Raw genomic sequence first — 19,527 nt, 5'->3', positions numbered from 1 at the left:
CCATGAAATCTAACATTAGTAGTTGCCTTGTCAGGAAGCATGTGGGCAGGCTTTATGGAATATTCCAATACAGTATTTCTTTTACACAGGTCAGCCTTTTAAACAAGCTCTGTTGAACATTTGCATAGTTGACATGTTGACATCTCAAGTGAAAGCATTTCCTTTTAGGAGCTGATTTCTACAGCTCCAAATCCGTCTGTTGATACTTGTGTCCTTTGATGGATTATATATTAGACTTTATTAAAGTGAACAGTTCCTTACTACCATATACATACATTTTCGGTTTGGCGAGGCAGGGATGGAAGTGATGGAAATTGTGTTTCACTATTTCAAGCCGGTTCTGTGTTTGGTTGATGCTCATTGGAAAGTATAAAAAGCTTCAGCCACGTTAAACCATTGGCTTGTGTCTTTACTGCGGACTAAATACCTTTTACATGGAGCTAATAAATGAAAGCATCTCCCACTTAATAATAGGGAATGAACTTTTAAGTAATCATGATTTATTCCCCTTATTTTCACAGCTCCTTTATGGGTTTGTAAATTCAAGGTAGCAGCTATGTTCTAAATGGCTATTTGGGAGACACTAGTTTTAAGAACTGCTACATGAAGCCTGCCAACCTAGCAGTTCGAAAGCACGTCAAAGTGCAAGTAGATAAATAGGTACCGCTCCGGCGGGAAGGTAAACGGCGTTTCTGTGTGCTGCTCTGGTTCACCAGAAGCGGCTTAGTTATGCTGGCCACATGACCGGCTCCCTTGGCCAATAAAGTGAGATGAGCACCGCAACCCCAGAGTCAGCCACGACTGGACCTAATGGTCAGGGGTCCCTTTACCTTTACATGAAGCCATATTAGCTTTTCTAAAGAGGCATTGTATTTATGCATGCAGTCCATCCCTAGCAGGTTGAACTGAAGCACAATTTTGGAAGTTCTGGAACCATTTTTGGTTGAGAGTCAGTTGAGTCAAAACTGTTATTAGAAATTTCCGTTGCAAAGTAGCTTGTAATTATGTGGGGTTTTTTTGGGGGGGGGAGACAACTTCATTGAAGTTTTGCAAGATGGAAATATTGTTTAGTTCAAACTTAAATGCTAAATAATACATTAAAATATGTTGGTAGCTTTACTGAGTACTTACGAGACTGTAACAAAGTATTATGGAAGGGGACTTCCAATTTCGCTTTTTCAGGAAAACCCTTGCAAGGACGTGCTGATTATGTAGATTAGTTATCTTAGAGGTACGTAGCTTGTCCATCACTACTAACCTTGTCATGGGGCGGGGGGGACCTTAAAGGCTTCTGAGGAAGCCCAGTGGTTTCCCAGAACTAGTTCAAAAACTGCTAAGGTAAGAGAGTGTAGGAAGCTTTGTCACTAAAACAGAGCTTTTTGGCTCCCCACCAGCCTCCGTTTCTCTTTGCTTCTTTCAACTGTTCCAACTTTCTTCCTAGGTTTTGATGAGAACATTGAATCTCAGGGGGAGCTCATCCTTCAGGAATCCTTCCAAGTGTGGGACCCCAAAACTCTCATTCGTAAAGGTCGCGAGAGGCACCTTTTCCTCTTTGAGATGTCGCTGGTCTTCAGTAAAGAAGTGAAGGACTCCAGCGGGAGAAGCAAATACATCTACAAGAGCAAATTGTTTGTAAGTTTGAAGCGAAAACCCAGCCAAATCTTAGTTATTAACGACAAGCAGATGGGCTCGGATGTTGCAACTGTGCAGAGCTTTTCGGTATAGTGTGTCACTGCTCTTCCAGGCTTTCCTTCGAGGCTGGAGAAAGGAAAAGAGCCATTTGAAGGTTAACTGTTTGCTGTAATAGAGCCATACTATTTGGCAGCTGTAGAGAAAATGGCAAATCTTGCAAATCCAAGGAGAAAGATAGCCGAAGGAGCGCAGATCCATTTCAGAGGCCTCATTCTCTACACATCGCTGACACGGACTGGCTGCCCCAATTGCTAGCCAAACACTTGGTTGTGGCCGCTCAAAGCCTGGCCAATTAATTTCAATCTTCATTACTCCCGTTTTGAAGCTCAGACACATGGTGCTCTCCAGATACCATTTTGCCTTTAAAGAATCAACAGCTTTTTAAGGAAACCTTTAAGCCTTTTAAGGGTGGAGTGATGGATGTGAGAAGAACTCGGGCAAAAGGTGTTGGGAGTGGAAGTTTGTTATTTGCAGTCTCCTCTAATGGACTGATGTGGAAAGAGAGTGGCTTCTGGTTTTCTCCTTTTTTGCAGATCAAGTGAGAAAATTGGGTATTTTAGGGTCTTTCTTTCTCTTATGCGCTGTTGAGGATTCCTACTTTTTTAGGGGGTTCCATACGGTCTTACAACTTTGTGACAAGCTATAACAGAGCAGGTGGAACTTTGTCATATTGTTTTAAATGTCCAGGGGTGGAGAGGTGGTGGCTCTAGTCTTCATCTAATAAAGCGAAAAGCTTTCCAAGTTCCCAAATCCAAATAACAATTCTTCTTCCTTTGTGGAAATCATCAATTTTGCAGATTCAAGGCAGACGTCTATTAAGAGCTGCATTAGTTCTTGCTTGCGCATTTCTGACAATTCCAATGTCAATGACTTCTGGCTTTCATGAAAAGTCTTTCTCCAATGGCCATTCCAACGCACAGATTCCCCCATGTGGAAAGGCCCTTTAAATGCGCCTGCTTAGAAATGGGTCCTGTATTGTGATTCTAAATTGAGAAGATTGTGGGTGTCGTTCCACATAATTAAACCACCTCAAATTTATTAATAGTTGGATGATTTGAGTAGTACACAGGTATTTTCAGAGAGGGTCCCATGGAAAACATATGGTGGTTTATGCCTTTTTATTGCAAAAGGAACTAATATTAGTGTCGGAAGCTAGAATAAGGGAGCTGAAATACAGTGGTGCCTCGCAAGACGAGATTAATTCATTCCGCGAGTTTTGTCGTCTTGCGATTTTTTTCGTCTTGCGAAGCACGGTGTCGGAAAAGTTTTGGAAAAGCTTCAAAAATCACCAAAGTCTTCAAAAACCTCAAAAAAGGCTACCACACCGCGTGCTATAAGTTGCTCCTCGAAGTCAAGTCGCAACTGTATTAACGGTGTTAAGAAAAAGGAAACAAACTTGCAAGACGTTTCCATCTTGCGAAGCAAGCCCATAGGGAAAATCGTCTTGCGAAGCAGCTCAAAAAACAAAAAACCCTTTCGTCTTGCGAGTTTTCCGTCTTGCGAGGCATTCGTCTTGCGAGGTACCACTGTACACTGAAACAGTCACATATGCACCTCCTAGCATGGTTCTACAACTGTGACCTAGAAACAGACCCAACATTAGACAGAAGAATAACTTCAGGGCACAGACTGCCACTCACGCCAATTTGCATGAAAGCTTTTGACTGATGCAACCAAACATGATAGCTTTTGTCCTAAACCAGGATCTGACCTAGAGCTTTCAAAGGAAGAGACTCACGAATTTATTCCACTGAACCATGTAAAGTGAGAATGATCTACAACCGATTGTCAACCGCAGCATGTCGAGGAACAAAATCCAGACATGTCATCTTTTGGCTTTTGAAATTATTCCAGTGTTCTGCTTTGTGTCCAGAATTATTGACAGAGCCTCTCTTTGTCCTATGTAGAGTTAAGATCCTGAACTACTTTATTCTGCAGTATCCTGTTTGACAACTGAAACAGAATGCAGAAAAGAAGTAGAGAAATAAACATTCCTAGAAGGGGGCTACAGAAATCTTCTGAAAATGCCAGCATAATAATGGATCCTTCAGAGTACTGATTGACACCCACTCTCACGAGAGAGAGAAAATACACACTAACAATTTTATAGCTAACTATAACTGTGATCCTAATGCATAACTACTCATAAATAAGTCCTATTCAGTTCACTGAGGTAAGTGTGTATATGATTGCAGTCTAAACTGAAGCATTTTTGGATAATCTTTGTCCCAGTAATGACAAAGTAGATGAGAAAGGAAGGTAATTATTGAAGCTTAGTATAATACTCAACCTATCATAAAACACCCTATAAATCAGTAACTGACATCACTTGCTCATTCTTTTATCTCAAAGTAGCAGGATTCTGAGATTAGCAATTGGAAATTAATTACTGTCGATCAATACCTGTGTCATGTTTAATGAGCTGTAACGTTCCCAAAATCAGCAACCTCTGTCCATTCAGAGCATTCAAAAATACAGTAGAATTTTAGCAATAGCTTGGTCAGATCGCAAAATACTTTTTATTTAAGAGTATGACAGAGCAGACATTAGAAATCACTAAAGAAGTACCGTATTTTTTGCTCTATAAGACTCACTTTTTCCCTCCTAAAAAGTAAGGGGAAATGTGTGTGCGTCTTATGGAGCGAATGAAGGCTGTGCAGCTATCCCAGAAGCCAGAACAGCAAGAGGGATTGCTGCTTTGGCTGTGCAGCGATCCCTCTTGCTGTTCTGGCTTCTGAGATTCAGATTTTTTTTTCTTGTTTTCCTCCTCCAAAAACTAGGTGCGTCTTGTGGTCTGGTGCGTCTTATAGAGCGAAAAATACGGTATTTAGTGTTCTTGACTAAGGCGGGGAAAGGACAGACTGAAGGTTGGCCATGGAATATGGATAAAATACAGGGCTGTTGTCAACAGGAAACCATTCAGGGAACAATGGAAGCAATTGTTGTTTGTCTGAAAGGGCATTGACCAGAAGTATGCCTATGCCTATTCTAAAAATCTGAATTATATTCCTCTAATCTCTTCTGATTTTCAGACCTCAGAGCTGGGTGTTACAGAGCACGTAGAAGGTGACCCTTGCAAATTTGCGCTCTGGGTTGGTAGGACTCCTACTTCAGACAACAAAATTGTACTAAAGGTAACTGTGGGTGTACGGATACTCTTTAAGTGTGTGAAATTATTTTTGAATAACTGTCCCCCCCTTCATCTGACCTGCAGAGCACATTACCAACAGTTCTGAGCCTTACACATGAATTCAGGGTTCAGAGAGATGACTTCGAGAGGAAAAGAGCAAGCAGTTGAAATGTCCTGCTGCATTATGGTTTAGCTGTCATTGAAATTCTACCCAATATTGATCCATAGCAGATTCCAATGTATAGTTAGCAGAGTAAAAACTTCAGCACGTTGCAGGATTCCCCAAAAATAGACCAGAGGCAATTAATATTTCATCCAGCAGAGCTTTACTGCTACTGAAGGCAGATGAACATAATGGTTGCAAATCCAATACATTCAGGATTGGCACTGTCCATAAGAAAACCAGTTGCAGCAGACTTAACTTAAGCTTACAATAACTTACAATAAGTCTAAACCTTAACACTAAGCATACTATGTACAGAACAACACACCAGAAGGAAAAGAAGTAGAAAGAGAAAGTGAAACCCAGGCTCCTTCTGGCCTTACTTTTATAGTCGGCATGATCTTGACAGAAGAGATAAGAGAACCAGTTTAAGCCAGCTGCACTCAGCTTCTCTGAAGGAATAACGCAAACATCATGAACCTTCTGCTTGTTTCTTTCACACAGAGAAGCTTCCAGAACACTCTTGAATTAAGTAGAATAAGAAAGATCTCTACACATCAGATCAATACTTTCTGCACTAAGAAATGCAAACTGACCTTAACTCTGTGTGCAAACCAGGCAACTGTATGAAGTATAATGTGAACATCTCTTTTTCACAACTACTGTAATATAATTAAGAAATACCATTTTGCAAATATAAACCATGAATATACAACTGTAAATGACACAGCCAGGTTTGCTTCATCCCTCCATCATACATGGAGTTGACTAGTGAAGGTAACATTTAAAAAAATTAAATATCTGCCCTATTTTTGTATACCAAAACAAGTTGCTTATTTTGTCTTAAAGGCCTCCAGTATTGAAAACAAGCAAGACTGGATCAAGCACATCAGAGAAGTAATACAGGAAAGAACGATTCATCTCAAGGGAGCTTTAAAAGAGCCAATTCATATCCCCAAAACTGCACCCACAACAAAACAGAAAGGAAGAAGGTTAGTAACTGCAGAGAATGTCAAGGTATACACTTCCAGCCTGTCATTCATGAGATTTGTCTCAAATGTATGTAAGGTTGAGCTCTTCAGGAAACATGTTTGTTTCTTTTATGTTGCTAGTTAGATCTAAGTACTGAACTGTAAGTTCTTCAAATAATTACACAGCACAGAAACTTGAGCACATGCATTATTTTGTTGCATGTTATTCAGACCCTTCTTTTAAAAGTTGCTGTGCTTGGCTTTTGAAGAAGTTGACACATGTCAGATGTACTAAACAAACAAGCAAGCAAGCTGCTGACACTGCACTGAAAGGTATTGTATAGCAAATTGCAGTCACCAAATGTCTGGCTCCGTAGTTTCAGAATGCATAGGTTTAACACATTAGCTCCCTTAATTTTGGGAAGTATGGGGGGGGTGAGTGGGATGTGGCTTGGAGAATGTGCATAAATTGTCAACCTAAACAGGGAATTTTGTGCATTCCCCAGTTCATAATCTCCTGATATAGAGTAGTCTGTCTGTGCTAAAAGTGATGGACAAAGGAATTTATTCATTTCATACATGCCAAAATCAGTATACTCTCCAATGAGCATTGTCAAAACAAAACACCTCATCCCTTAGGCTCACTATTTGTATGGATTTTATGTACCTTCATGTGAACTTGCAGTTGATAGTGTTTGTGTACATTCTTTATCCAGTTTGCATTATCCATATATTATATATTAACCTGCCAACCTACCAGTTTGAAAGCACGTCATGTGCAAGTAGATAAATAGGTACCGCTCCGGCGGGAAGGTAAACAGCGTTTCCGTGTGCTGCTCTGGTTCGCCAGTAACGGCTTAGTCATGCTGGCCACATGACCCGGAAGCTGTCTGCGGACAAACGCCGGCTCCCTTGGCCTATAGAGCGAGATGAGCACCGCAACCCCAGAGTCGGTCACGACTGGACCTAATGGTCAGGGTTCCCTTTACCTTATATATTAACCACAATCGATTTTAAAGCTAAGTGATGTAACTAAAAGTACAACGGCATATCTGATTTCCTTCTCTTGGGTTTTGTGTAGCATATTATTGGCCTCCTATTTGAATGTCACGAGACACGGGTGGCGCTGTGGGTTAAACCACAGAGCCTAGGACTTGCCGATCGGAAGGTCGGTGGTTCAAATCCCCGTGACGGGGTGAGCTCCCGTTGCTCGGTCCCTGCTCCTGCCAACCTAGCAGTTCGAAAGCACGTCAAAGTGCAAGTAGATGAATAGGTACCACTACGACGCGAAGGTAAACGGCGTTTCCGTGTGCTGCTCTGGTTCGCCAGAAGCGGCTTAGGCATGCTGGCCACATGACCCGGAAGCTGTAAGCCGGCTCCCTTGGCCAATTAAGCGAGATGAGCGCCGCAACCCCAGAGTCGGTAACGACTGCACCTAATGGTCAGGGGTCCCTTTACCTTTTACTATTTGAATGTCTGCTTTTGTACATGGAGATGAATATTAACATCACCCTACACAGAAAATGTTTTTCCAGCTAATGACTCTTAACTTCTTTTGTTTTTAGAGATGGAGAAGACTTGGATAGTCAAGGAGATGGAAGCAGTCAGCCAGATACTATTTCAATCGCATCACGAACCTCCCAGAATACACTAGACAGTGATAAGGTAAGACAAAAGTATAATTAGGTTTTTGGTAAAAGTTTGCTTATGCCTTTTCCCCCCTATAATCGTTGGCAAGTGATAGCTGTGACTGCCTTTACATTGCCTCTTCATATTTGGGAATCATACATGGTTTTTTCCTACAGTGGATCAAAATGCCACATGAATGGGCGGACAGAATTCATAGGTTCGAAATCCGATCTTCATGTACCTAAGAATGGAATTGTATGTTTGCTTTACTTGCTTTTATATCCTGTTCTTCTTCAAAGTAATGTGCAGCTGCTTACATATGGTTCCCAGGTGGTGTGCTGTCCAGACATTGCTCATGGCCCCAACCCTTTAGTTTCAACCGTCAAAAACTGTACAATGGTCTTCACACCATTCCCTGGGCCAAGATAATGATCTGTGCAAAAGGACTCTAGCTACTCATCTTTTAATAGGTCTCGTGGATGCTTTCAGTGCAGCTGTATATAAAATATAAGCGGAAATTTTTACATTCTCCAGTAAATCAATTCCTAAGTTTCTCTAGTTCATGGTTTCCTTTTGTTCAGCTTGGGCCTTAGCCTAGTACGGTCGTACCTTGTTTTGCGACCGGGATCTGTTCCGGAGCCCCGGATGCTAGACGAAAAGGACCCACGACAAAGCGCCACTCTGCCCATGCGCATGGAGCAGTTTGGGCTTCTGCGCATGCACGAGCTGCGAACCCAGAAGTAACCCATTCCAGTACTTCCGGGTTTGCTGCGCACGTTCGGCGAAATGGACGCTTGAACGAGGCGGACTCAAAATGAGGTACCACTGTATGTGAAGTTTTTGGTGTCTTCACAAAGGCGTTGTTAAGCGCTTCCATCATCAGAAAGCAACTTTTCTTCTTAGGATTTGCATCAGGGGATGGTTGTCAGAAGCAAAACTTATTTTTCACTATGTAATTGTAAGGTTTGGAGGTGTGGATCAGCTGACCTGATCCACAGCTTTAAAAATATTTACAGGCATTCTCCTCTTCTCTCTGCCCTCCGCAGCTCCCCTGCATACAGAGAGCTAGCTTGAAAAGGGAGAGCTTTGAAGGTGCAGATTTATTTTTTCAGACTGATAGCCAACCCAGTACAGGGTCTTTTCAGCCCACCCATTGCTGGGCAGTCTTACACCTGAGAAGTAACCCGTATGCCTTCAAGTATTTTGGCTAATAACACACACAAAAATTAAGATTACTGGTGGGAGCATTTTTATTAAAATTGTGCTGTTCGAATTATGTACAGTTTAATGTTAAATTCAGTGTATTGGACTACTTCTACACAGACTTCTACTGTTTGGCTAATTAATGGCACCCTGCAATTGTACCTTTGAGGCTCAACGTTTACCGCAAAATTTATGACTCCAGGCCTAGCCTTTCCGTGTTTGTGTCAATATTTGGACACTGCCAGGATACCTGTGACTCCTGAGAACTATCTTGCCACAGGCAATTCCAGGGCAGCAAATCTGTCACCTGAGTGTCACAATGTAAATTTATTATAAATATCTTTTCTGGCATCACTGTGCCAGTAGCAAAGGTGAGATTTATTTGTTTGCTTATTTGTTTTGGAACAATGCTGTCAGAGAAACTATGTCAGTTCTGTGTAGGAAAAACCTCTTTTTAGTTTTCAGACGATGGTAGGACCAGTAGATGATGCTGTGACATGATAAATTTAGACTCTTGGGAATCGCTTCGCTTTTTTCATGGAAAGTAAAGTTTTCCTCCATATCCTCAGGAATGTTGGGTACATATTTGACCACAAAGCGCTTCATAATGAAGGGCATTTATGGGTGAAGAAGAAGAAGAGGAGTTTGGATTTGATATCCCGCCTTTCACTCCCTTTAAGGAGTCTCAAAGCGGCTAACATTCTCCTTTCCCTTCCTCCCCCACAACAAACACTCTGTGAGGTGAGTGGGGCTGAGAGACTTCAAGGAAGTGTGACTAGCCCAAGGTCACCCAGCAGCTGCAATTGGAGGAGCGGAGACGCGAACCCGGTTCCCCAGATTAGGAGACTACCGCTCTTAACCACTACACCACACTGGCTGCACAAGTATTTATTATTTGTGCTGAATTCACATAACCGCTCTTTCTGAAATCCTACACCTTTGACTCAATATTACTGTGCAAGCAAGGGGCAAATAAAAGATTCAAGTGACAAGCCCTCCTGGTAAAACAGGGGCTCAACTTTTATCTTAAGCTTGAGCTAGTAAATAGTACATTGTTATTTCTGGTCCACCTGGGTGAGCAAAGTACAGAGGACTAGAGACTCAGCTACACAGCTGCAAATAAAACGCTTTAAATGTGTTGTAAAGTGCAATATACAAATGTGACACTAGGTGGCAACAGTGAGCTATGTATTTTTCAAAACTTTTTTTAAAGCATTTTCAGAGCATTTTTTTCTATGTGTGTAGATTCCACCTTGGTGTGCACAACTAGGAGAGTAAGTAAGTACTAGCTGGCTGGACTTGGTTACCTTATGAGAGTAGCAGTGTGTAACAGAGCTAATGCAGCTGAATGATGTATGGATAATTTGCTGTTCAAGATGTTGTACACTACATCATTATTCTGATATGAAGGCTTTACTGAGAACTTAATGGCTCCAGAGTAGATTTTTAGTTGACAAATACACACACACCACGAAATAATGTTTTAACAGGGGCTGACTAGCTTGTGACCCTCTAGATGTTGTTGGGTTTAAAGCCACAAAGGAGGAAACTAAGAAGAACTCTTTATTTTGGGAAATCTTTTTACATATATAAATCATAATACGTGGCTTACTGTGAGTACGCAGGCAAGATGCCTATGTGTTTTCTAGAAAGGCAGCGTGGAGGAAAACCTGGACAAAGTTTCTGAAGTTCTGATTTGCAAATTCATTAAAAGTTGGGAGGTTAAACTGGTATTTAATTTCATTTTTATTATTCATTAGAAATATTTATAATCTACCGTTCAGCAGAACGTCTCAGGGCAGAAAGATGCATTGTCCAAACCAACAATTAAACACTAAAATGCAAAATCCCATTACAAAGAAAACCAGCGACCAAACTCAAATGCCCACTTCACCTCACTTTTTAATTTTGCACATTTGTTTCTGCATTACTGTATTTAGGATGTTCAAATCTTTGTTATGCAGCTTATCAGCAGAATGTTTATGAAGTGATGAGCGAAATCTAATTTTTTGATTTTGCAGAATGAGGTAGTAATGAGGTGGATTTGGATTTTCGATCGTTTCACTTTTGTTGTGATGTGAGCCGCTCTGCGCATATTCGTAGGGGAAAGCAACGTACAAATAGTAAATAGTACATAAATAATAAACCTAAAAAGCTGAAGAAATAGGATATTTGCTAACTTGCGGTTAAGAAATATTGTTCAAAGCATCATACAATAAAGACTAAAAACATGAGTCTTACAATAAGTATAATCTCCTTAACAGCTATTAACAGATACCAAAACTCCCTTAGAAATGTATCTAATTATTTTCAGGCCCATAGTACTAAGATGGGACTGCCCTGATGAAGACTCAGGCCTTCTTATCCTGCTTAATGGCACAGACCTAGTTTCCTCAGGAAGGTGGCTAATTCCTTTTAAGACCCAGATTGGTTCAGCTTATGATTTTCGCTTTTGATGGGGGCTAGATGCATTTAAACTGCTATTTTTATTTGCTCCACAGCAGCGCTGCGCTTCAGTTTTGCTTCCCTCCTCCTTCCCACTTTCTTTATCAGAATTGCTTTGATGTTTTATGAAACTTCGAAGGCCATCTGTGGCAGAAACGCAACACACACACTTTGTAGATTAAGTCAAGTGGTGGGAGAGCCTGGATGAGGCATGGGCCTGCGGATGGCGGTTAAAAAATAAACTGTTCGCCACATGCTAATTTGAGGCATGACTCTAATAGTAAAATGTCAGCATCTTCCAAAGGGTGGTGATGCTTGCTGCCTTGTAAATCGGCAACTCAAATCTGTCGCCTTTTTTTGTAATAGTTTTTGGGACTTCTCTGAAGTGTTGCCTTATGCTTCTTCTTTTTCCCTCCGGTTGGTAAATCCTGAGCAGCATGTCTTGGTTAATCTGTACGTTCAAAAGACAAAGTAGGGCTCGTAAAGAAGCCCTGCTTCTCTTGAACTTCGGAACCGACCCCCTTGAAATAGCTGTTTATTGGGCTTGTCTGAGGGCCGCAGCAGCCATATATTTTAGGATCTTATATATGGTGTTTGCTCTCGCCCAAGTCAAATTTTGAAGGTTGGGATTTGCATGTCTCTTTATGAAAGCAACCATCAGCTTTGCATGGGCTCAGAAGCACTTGAAGTACCCTGATTGTTGTTGTGTTTTTTTACACAAGTTGGCAACCCTAGGGTTGCATTCTCAGTGCTAACAACAGGAGCCACTTCTCCATAAGTGTATGGGAAAATGTTCCCTCCTGCACTGCTTGCAGTATGGTGTAAGGTAAAGGGAGCCCTGACTATTAGGTCCAGTCGTGACCGACTCTGGGGTTGCGGCGCTCATCTCACTTTATTGGCCAAGGGAGCCGGCGTACAGCTTCCGGGTCATGTGGCCAGCATGACTAAGCTGCTTCTGGCGAACCAGAGCAGCACACGGAAACACCGTTTACCTTCACGCCAGAGCGGTACCTATTTATCTACTTGCACTTTGACGTGCTTTCGAACTGCTAGGTTGGCAGGAGCAGGGACCGAGCAACGGGAGCTCATCCCGTCGCGGGGATTTGAACCGCCGACCTTCTGATCGGCAAGCCCTAGGCTCTGTGGTTTAACCCACAGCGCCACCCGCATCCCCTCAGTAAGGTGTATGAGGCCTAATATAAAAATCAGAGGAAGGGGCTTTTAATATAAGGGGATGCGACTTGATCAAGATCTATAAGATCATGTATGTTGTGGAGGAAGTGAACAGAGGGAAGATTTATCCTCCCTCACAGTGCTAGAACTCTGGGCCAACCATTGAAGTTGAATGTTCGAAGACTCAAGACAAACAAAACGAGGCATTTCTTCACACAGCACGTAGTTAAAATATGGAATTTACCACCACAGGGAGTAGTAATGGCCACTGTTGGACTTTAAAGGGGGGATCTGACAAATTCATGGAATTTAAGCCTATCAGTGACTAGTGGCCATGATACTTCATGCTGCCTCCCATGTTGGATGCAGTAGGCTGCTGGAAACCAATGGCTGGGGAGCAGAAATGGGCCGCCCCACCCGCTAGTCAAAGTAAGGCGGCTGCCTCAGGCGGCAGGTTCCACAGGGGCAGCATCCAAGGAATGCGTCGCCCACTGCTGCCGCCGCCACAGGATCAGTAATGGCTGTGGCCTCTTCCTTGGAGTCAAGATCTGCCTCCTCCTTGGCAGCCTCTTGGATTCGTCAAGTCAGATGGATGAAGTTCCCCCCTTTTTCCTGATGTAGATCTTCACTCATCCCTTCTTCCCTGATGGAAGGGGGAGGGACGCCATTTTGTGGTTCTCAGGTGCCAAGATGGCCGGGCTTCTAACAGTATTTTGAGAACTGGTTGTGAAACTAGGTGGATCTTTGAGCTGAGCACTCTTCTACTTTTGCTAAATCCTCAGCGGTTAATAGTGGAGAGAGACGCAGAAGCTGTTAAGCACCTTAAAATTGCACTTCCTGAGCTGGATTCCCTGCCCTGGTGCATTTTCGATGCATTTTTATGCAGTTTACTCGTAAGTCAGTCCTGCTGCGCTCCATGAGGCAAACTCCCCAGCGAATATGACTGGGACTGCAGATTTCTGGTCTTGAACCCTTACTTCTCAAACCCCAAGATAAGTGAGCAAGACTGGGCTTCCATCTGCTCTCCCAAATACCTCTTAGCTGAGTCATTGTGCTTTGCAATGCACTGTGAAGAGCAAGCTTTTATCTTTATGGCGTTTCCCACTTTGATACAGCTTCCTCGGGAATGAGCATGGTATCTCTGAGGCAACAAGAAGCACTTTGAAATGCTCTTCAGTAAAAAGGCTTTCATAAGGATGTGTTTAATTTCCTTCTGTGTTTAAATTCCAGCTTGGCTGACTGACTACCTTGGGAAGGCTGTAAACAGGCAAATGTTTCGGTCAAGAAAATAGGATAAAGTTAATAATTCTGTCATGATTTTTGAGGCGTGCCTTTTACTTAGATAATTATAGAGCATAGGTTTCCCCCCCCCTCCAGTTCCTGCTAAATTGTTAAAGAATACCAGTAGCACAGTAATGTTCCATAATCTGGAATATAGGCTCTCACCCAGAATCCAGAAAATATCTTTCCTTCTTAAAGCAAGTTTCTAGTCCTTGTTATTTTTTTAAAAATAAATTTGAAAAGGCTTTAGCAAAGCAAGATGTGGAAAATGATACTGCTCGTGCAAATGCCCTTCCGCTTGCTCTACTCAAGCCTCTGCCATTGCTTAAAACTGCCATTTTCTTCTCAGTATTCCTCGCTTCTTGTTGTACTCAAAGCTTCAGCTCAGCTGCCTTGTGTGTGTGAGAGAGAGAGGGTGCAAAACCCTCAAATATTGCACAATACTTCACTCAATGCATCTTATTTCTGGAAGTGGCCTGTGTTCGAGGAAAAGTTGAGGGAGGGAGGAGGGAGCTGAATGTGAAAACGGGGGTTGCAGAAAAGCAAATAAGAAGCATAGGACTGGGTATGAAAGTGGAATCGAGTGCGAGAGAGGCTGCAGAGTAGGAGACAGTGGCCTTGTAACTGGGTGGAAGGTGAAAGAAAGCCTTAGTAGTTGCTTTTTTAATTTTTATAATAATTTATTAGTTTTCAATTGCAGTCCTGTAAAAGCCTCATTATAACAATACCACTTAATAGTACAATTATTAATACCAATCATTCAAATACCAAATGATATAATTTAGTTAAAGTGGGCCCCCGCATGCAAGATTTGATGGCTTTCTTTATTTCTGAGTTCCAAAATCTTACTAGTTTCAATTACATTCCGGTCATAATAATAATCCCTTCTACAGCAAATGCAGTATTAATAACTTCTATTTGTGTTGACACATTAAATGATTTATAAAATTTCAAGTGAGGAACTCAAACTATATCCTTGTTCTTTCTGTGTGTGACAATTACTCTGTCCTTGGTGTTTCTTCTTGTCCTTGTAAGATGTTATGTTTTCTCCCTGGTTGTTGCTGTTAATCCATCATGCCTTGGGTGGAGCTGATTTCCCATTTTTGTTCCAGAAAGTTCTCCATCACTCCATCATGTGCTTCATTGTTTTGCACTGAGAACTGTCCCAGTAAATAAGCTGTTTTCACCACTTTTCCTCTCAGCAGGGAAGAAGGAGTGGTCTGTGGAACTACAGATGACTTAATAAAGAACCTTATCAGTTCCTTGGCAGCTCATAGACACCTTTCATCCTTCCTTCCAGCTGAATATATATGACCATTTATCATTCCAATTGTATTAAATTCCAAATCCTCTTAGCGTTATTCAGTTGACTTCATAGATACTAAAGGATGGGGAAGAGTCAGCTCTAAGTTTCCATTGTAAACCTTTTGCAAAATAGAGCTTCCCTCCCTTTTTCCTTCCCCCCCTTTTTTGCACACACAGTTCCGTTTGAAGTTATATTCCATATTTATAATCCAATTTCCTCCATCCTTGCTTGTACAAATATAATTTGAACTAACGTTCAGAGGAGGGTGGCTGAATCATAAATGTAGAGAGGAAAACTTTAAATAAAGAAACCGTAGGGTCCCCTCTCCCCCGACTGTCTTTTGCACCGAATGAAGTCTTATCTCAAATTCAAACCTTGGAAGTCCTTGCAGTTGGTTTGTTCCACAGTTTTGATCTCATCTATTCTATCGCGCATCCGTACATTAGTCCAAATTAAGCTCTAATTAACAAGAGAACCTCTGCTTCTTAATGGTGACATTGGAGGGTTTTCGGCAGGCAAAGTGCTTTTGCACTCAGCGCCTCCCTGCCCCCCACATCCCATGCCGGAGCGGGAGCCAGGTACCAAGACGAACTGCGAGTGAAGTCCGTTCCCCCCATCCCTGGGGCGGAATTTGCAAGGATGACATACCCTCAGTCATCCTTGTTTTTCCTTTGCCAACGATCTCCCGCTGTCATGAGGGCTGTCTCCAGTAAGGCATGGAGGAACCGGAAGCCCAGGCCTTAGACATTGCAATGTGCAGCAGGAGGAGGAAGAAGCAGGAGATTGTGTGCAACAGGTGTAAAGCAGAGCTGCAGAATACAAGACCTGGCTTTAGAAATGGAGTTAGGAAGCGGAAAGGTGAGGGCAGTAGTTGAATAGGGTTGGAGGCTCTAGGGGGTCAATGTAGGGGTGATTGTTGAGTGGAGGAAGCAGGGATGCACCCCCTAGTTATACATACAAAGGACCTGCCCTAAGTCCTCCCTCTCCCTTCCATCCTTGTTTTTCATTTGCACTGCTTTACTTCCTGCGTGTTTGGTTTAATACACCAAAGCCCAAACCTGCAGGAACACCAGCTTCCCACGTGGAGACGGACATGTTCCAGACACCTGCAGGTTATTTGAGCCTCGATCTTCCATGACAAAGCTGGTAGAGCCCAGTTTTGAAAGATCTGTCATTCAGGCTGATATTCAGAATGTTCTGTTCGCAAAGTTGTCGGTGTGTGTACGTTTGAGGGAGGCCTACGTTTTGACGTTTTGTGGTCAAACTCTAAATCAAAAAGGCCCTTTTCTCAGAGCCTTCGGGCATACAGCTGTTTTCAATTGTTCCTGACTCCTATCTAGGGAGAGCCATAAAAACAAATCAGTGCCAAAAAAAAACTCGAGAGCGTTCCTTCCCCCCTCCAGCCCCTCTCCCAGCCTCCCTTTGGCATAATTTTGAATGGACTGAGAGCAAATATATAAGAGAAGTAGGGCTGAGGTGGGAAAGGGCACCCCAGCTCACATTTAACAAGCGAGAAGGCAGCTTGTTTCTGAAAGTGTGCACCTCATAACTTGAGTAGAGACTGTCCAGAGAGACTTAAGTAGGAGCAGTATGATTAATTCCTGCCTGTGTCTTGACGGGTTCATGCTGATTTATTTTACTTCATTATGAGAAACATAAGGCTTCTCTTTACCTCCCCTCTCCCCCTCTCCCTCTTCCAGAACTAGGATTTAGGAAGCAAGGCTGGCAGGCAATGGTCATGGGAAAGCTCTGAGAGAATTGCAGACATCCTGAATAAAGTTGTGTCACACAGAGTGTGGAAAGGAAGGGAGGAATTGACCCAACTTTTTTTTTTTTTAAAAAAAGTGACTCCGTAGCAGATAGCTTCTTACACTTTTCCTTAGCATGGCCTATCAGTGTCCTTAATGACCAAATACATTTTCCTCACAAAATCGCCTGTGCCTTTCAGAGTTCAGAAATGACACCAACCGGTTTAAAAAAAACTGGCACAGTAAAATCACTTTCCTTGCAATGTGTTAGAACGTGGCTGAGAATTGCTTTTTTGCCCCTGCTTGTTTTAGGACCATTGTAAGAAATACTGAAAATATATTGATGTGGGATCCCCACCAGAATTCGTAAGCCTGCGATACTAAACATTTCTCTGTTTTGTTGGCTTCTTCTGCAGCTGTCTGGTGGGTGTGAGTTGACCGTGGTCATCCACGATTTCACGGCATGCAACAGCAATGAGCTGACAATCCGCCGTGGTCAGACAGTGGAGGTTCTAGAGCGGCCACACGATAAGCCTGATTGGTGCCTAGTACGAACCACCGACCGTTCCCCAGCTGCGGAAGGACTTGTACCCTGTGGGTCTCTCTGCATTGCGCACTCTCGAAGCAGCATGGAGATGGAGGGCATCTTCAACCACAAAGGTAGGAGAACCAGGACTTGGAAGTCGTCTGCCCTTATATTTCTCCATGTTTTGTTTATCAGTGCTCTGAGGAGGTCTTTGGAAATTGGTGCACCGCTTAGGAGTTACAGGGGTTCATGCCTGTTAAATGACCGTCACCTCAGCCCTGCACATGTATTTTTATTTTTATTTTAGATTTTTAAATATTTTTATTAAGTACAAATTAGAAAACATACATATTCACAACAAAAGAAAATACAAAAGAAAAAGAAGATACATCTAACCAAGGGAAAAGAATTAGAGAATATTTTGTCTCTTTTCATATTTACAGTTATTTATACCTCTATAAAATGCTATTCACAATAAAGCAGTGAAATGAAAGATAAGGTATCAGAAAAAAGGAAAAAAGAACAAAGAAAGAATAAAGAAGTAAAAGAAAAAGATCATAGGTGCAGTCCTGTACATGTATGATGAGACTCTGTGCACCATGTTTTGTAGACTTTGGGTTGTGACATTAAAGTGGAGCTTCACATAATTGTTGTCCACACTGAGTATTCCAACAGCTCCATGGGTGTGGCAGATAAAATATGGGTGGTAATTTGGCTGTGCTTGTTGAACAGCCCTATCGGAGTGGTTGAAGAACTGTGGGACGTACCACGTGACTTCTCAAAAAATTGCGATAGTTCCACACAACTCCCAAATGTAAAAGCGTGTATTGCCATATAGCTAAATGACTAGGCTCCACAAATCGAGATCCCTCCGACAGCTGGTAAGATCCCCTCTCCCAGTTTTCCCCTGTGAATTGCGGAGGAAAGGGAAAGGGTCTATTCACAGGTTTGCCCGCACAACACACTGGCCAGACCTTGGCTTAACAAGACTGCATGAGTATGTGAGCTCCCTTCTCCTTTTTGCTGCCAAGCCATATTGAACCAAGCCAAGGTTTAGCATAGCCTGTCATCCAAACTGAGCCTGGTGGTTAAGCTCTCTCCTCTCTAGCCGTGAGCTATATAACCAAGATCTGGGTTTAGTTAAACCCTGTGGCTAGTGAGGAGGGAGGGTAACAAGCCCTGATTTCGTTGACATGCTAAGCCAAACTTTGGCATAGTAGCCAAAAGGACCAGAAAGGAGAAAATCAGCTGTGAGTTCTTCTCCAGGAGCCCATGCATTCTCACTAAGGTGCAAGGTTTGACATGACCTGGTAAAAACCAGGCCAGTGTGCCAGGAGCGAGAGAGCGCAGCCCCAACTCCTCAACATCCACGTTGCCCAGAGAAAACTTTGGAAGCTGAGCAAGGGGGCCAAAGTTCGCACTGGTCTTTGGAGAAAGGAGTGGTAAAAGAGATTTATATTTCTTTTCTCCTGAGGTCAGCACAAAGTGTGAGAGAGATACTCCCACCTTGAATGCAGTGAAGAACTTGAAGGGGCTGGGTAAATAACGCCCACAAATAATGGCTGTTAACACCAGCGTGATATTTGTGGACCCTTGCGCATGACAATATCGTGCTTGACAGTCTGAGGGAGTTAGAGAAGTTTGAGGGGAGCGCCGTGTGTTTAGAACAAGCCAAAAGATATATTGTATGTACTTGTAAAACAGACTTACCCAGCACAAACTGCTTGTTAAAGTCTGAGCCGTTTGTTCCATACTTAATTGGTATAAGACATCCGTGTACTCAGAACTGTCTCGGTGTTCTGTTTAATGTATTTGTCAGACTCTTCATAACAGTTTGCCCCGGAGAGATAATGCAGCCTTCAAGAGTCTCACCACCACAACTTTCTTACATGCACTAGGAAGAGCTTGCAGAGTAGAATACGTAGTAAAGTAAACTGGTTTTAGATACTTAGCTTTGTATGTTTTCTCCGGTTTTAGAGAGAAAGAAATCATGGAGCAACATATTAAGTTGCAATTGTTAAGAATTTTTCCCGGGGGGAAATAAACCTTGGCATATATTTAAGACGGTGTTTGCAGCCTATCTGCTAAGCGACTGAGCTGTGAACCAAGAACTCCCAGGTTTTAATCTTGTCTCTGGCCTGAGTAGCCTTCAGTAAGCCAATAACTCTGAACCTCGCCTGCAATCTGTGGATAATACTTTAAGGACTGTTGGACAGTTTACTGAGAGTTTATGAAGTGCTTTGAATGTTCACATCTTTGA

At 42.5% G+C, this 19,527-nt stretch overlaps 1 protein-coding gene across 4 annotated transcripts in view; it reads left to right on the top strand.

Annotated features, from left to right (window-relative positions):
• TRIO (trio Rho guanine nucleotide exchange factor) overlaps positions 1-19,527 on the top strand; it is a 270,608-nt gene that overhangs the window by 181,857 nt on the left and 69,224 nt on the right. For all 4 annotated transcript variants that reach the window (XM_028737945.2, XM_028737948.2, XM_028737949.2 and 1 more), the window contains exons 30-34: positions 1,442-1,632; positions 4,725-4,826; positions 5,835-5,977; positions 7,522-7,621; positions 17,158-17,401. In XM_028737945.2, coding sequence (XP_028593778.2) covers positions 1,442-1,632; positions 4,725-4,826; positions 5,835-5,977; positions 7,522-7,621; positions 17,158-17,401 — 780 coding nt within the window. The remainder of the gene's footprint in view (positions 1-1,441; positions 1,633-4,724; positions 4,827-5,834; positions 5,978-7,521; positions 7,622-17,157; positions 17,402-19,527) is intronic.

The sequence above is a fragment of the Podarcis muralis genome, chromosome 8, assembly GCF_964188315.1.
Source record: "Podarcis muralis chromosome 8, rPodMur119.hap1.1, whole genome shotgun sequence".
In the NCBI taxonomy this organism is placed as follows: Eukaryota; Metazoa; Chordata; class Lepidosauria; order Squamata; family Lacertidae; genus Podarcis; species Podarcis muralis.
Note: the sequence above shows the minus strand (reverse complement) of the source record. Positions and strands in the feature narration are given on the sequence as shown.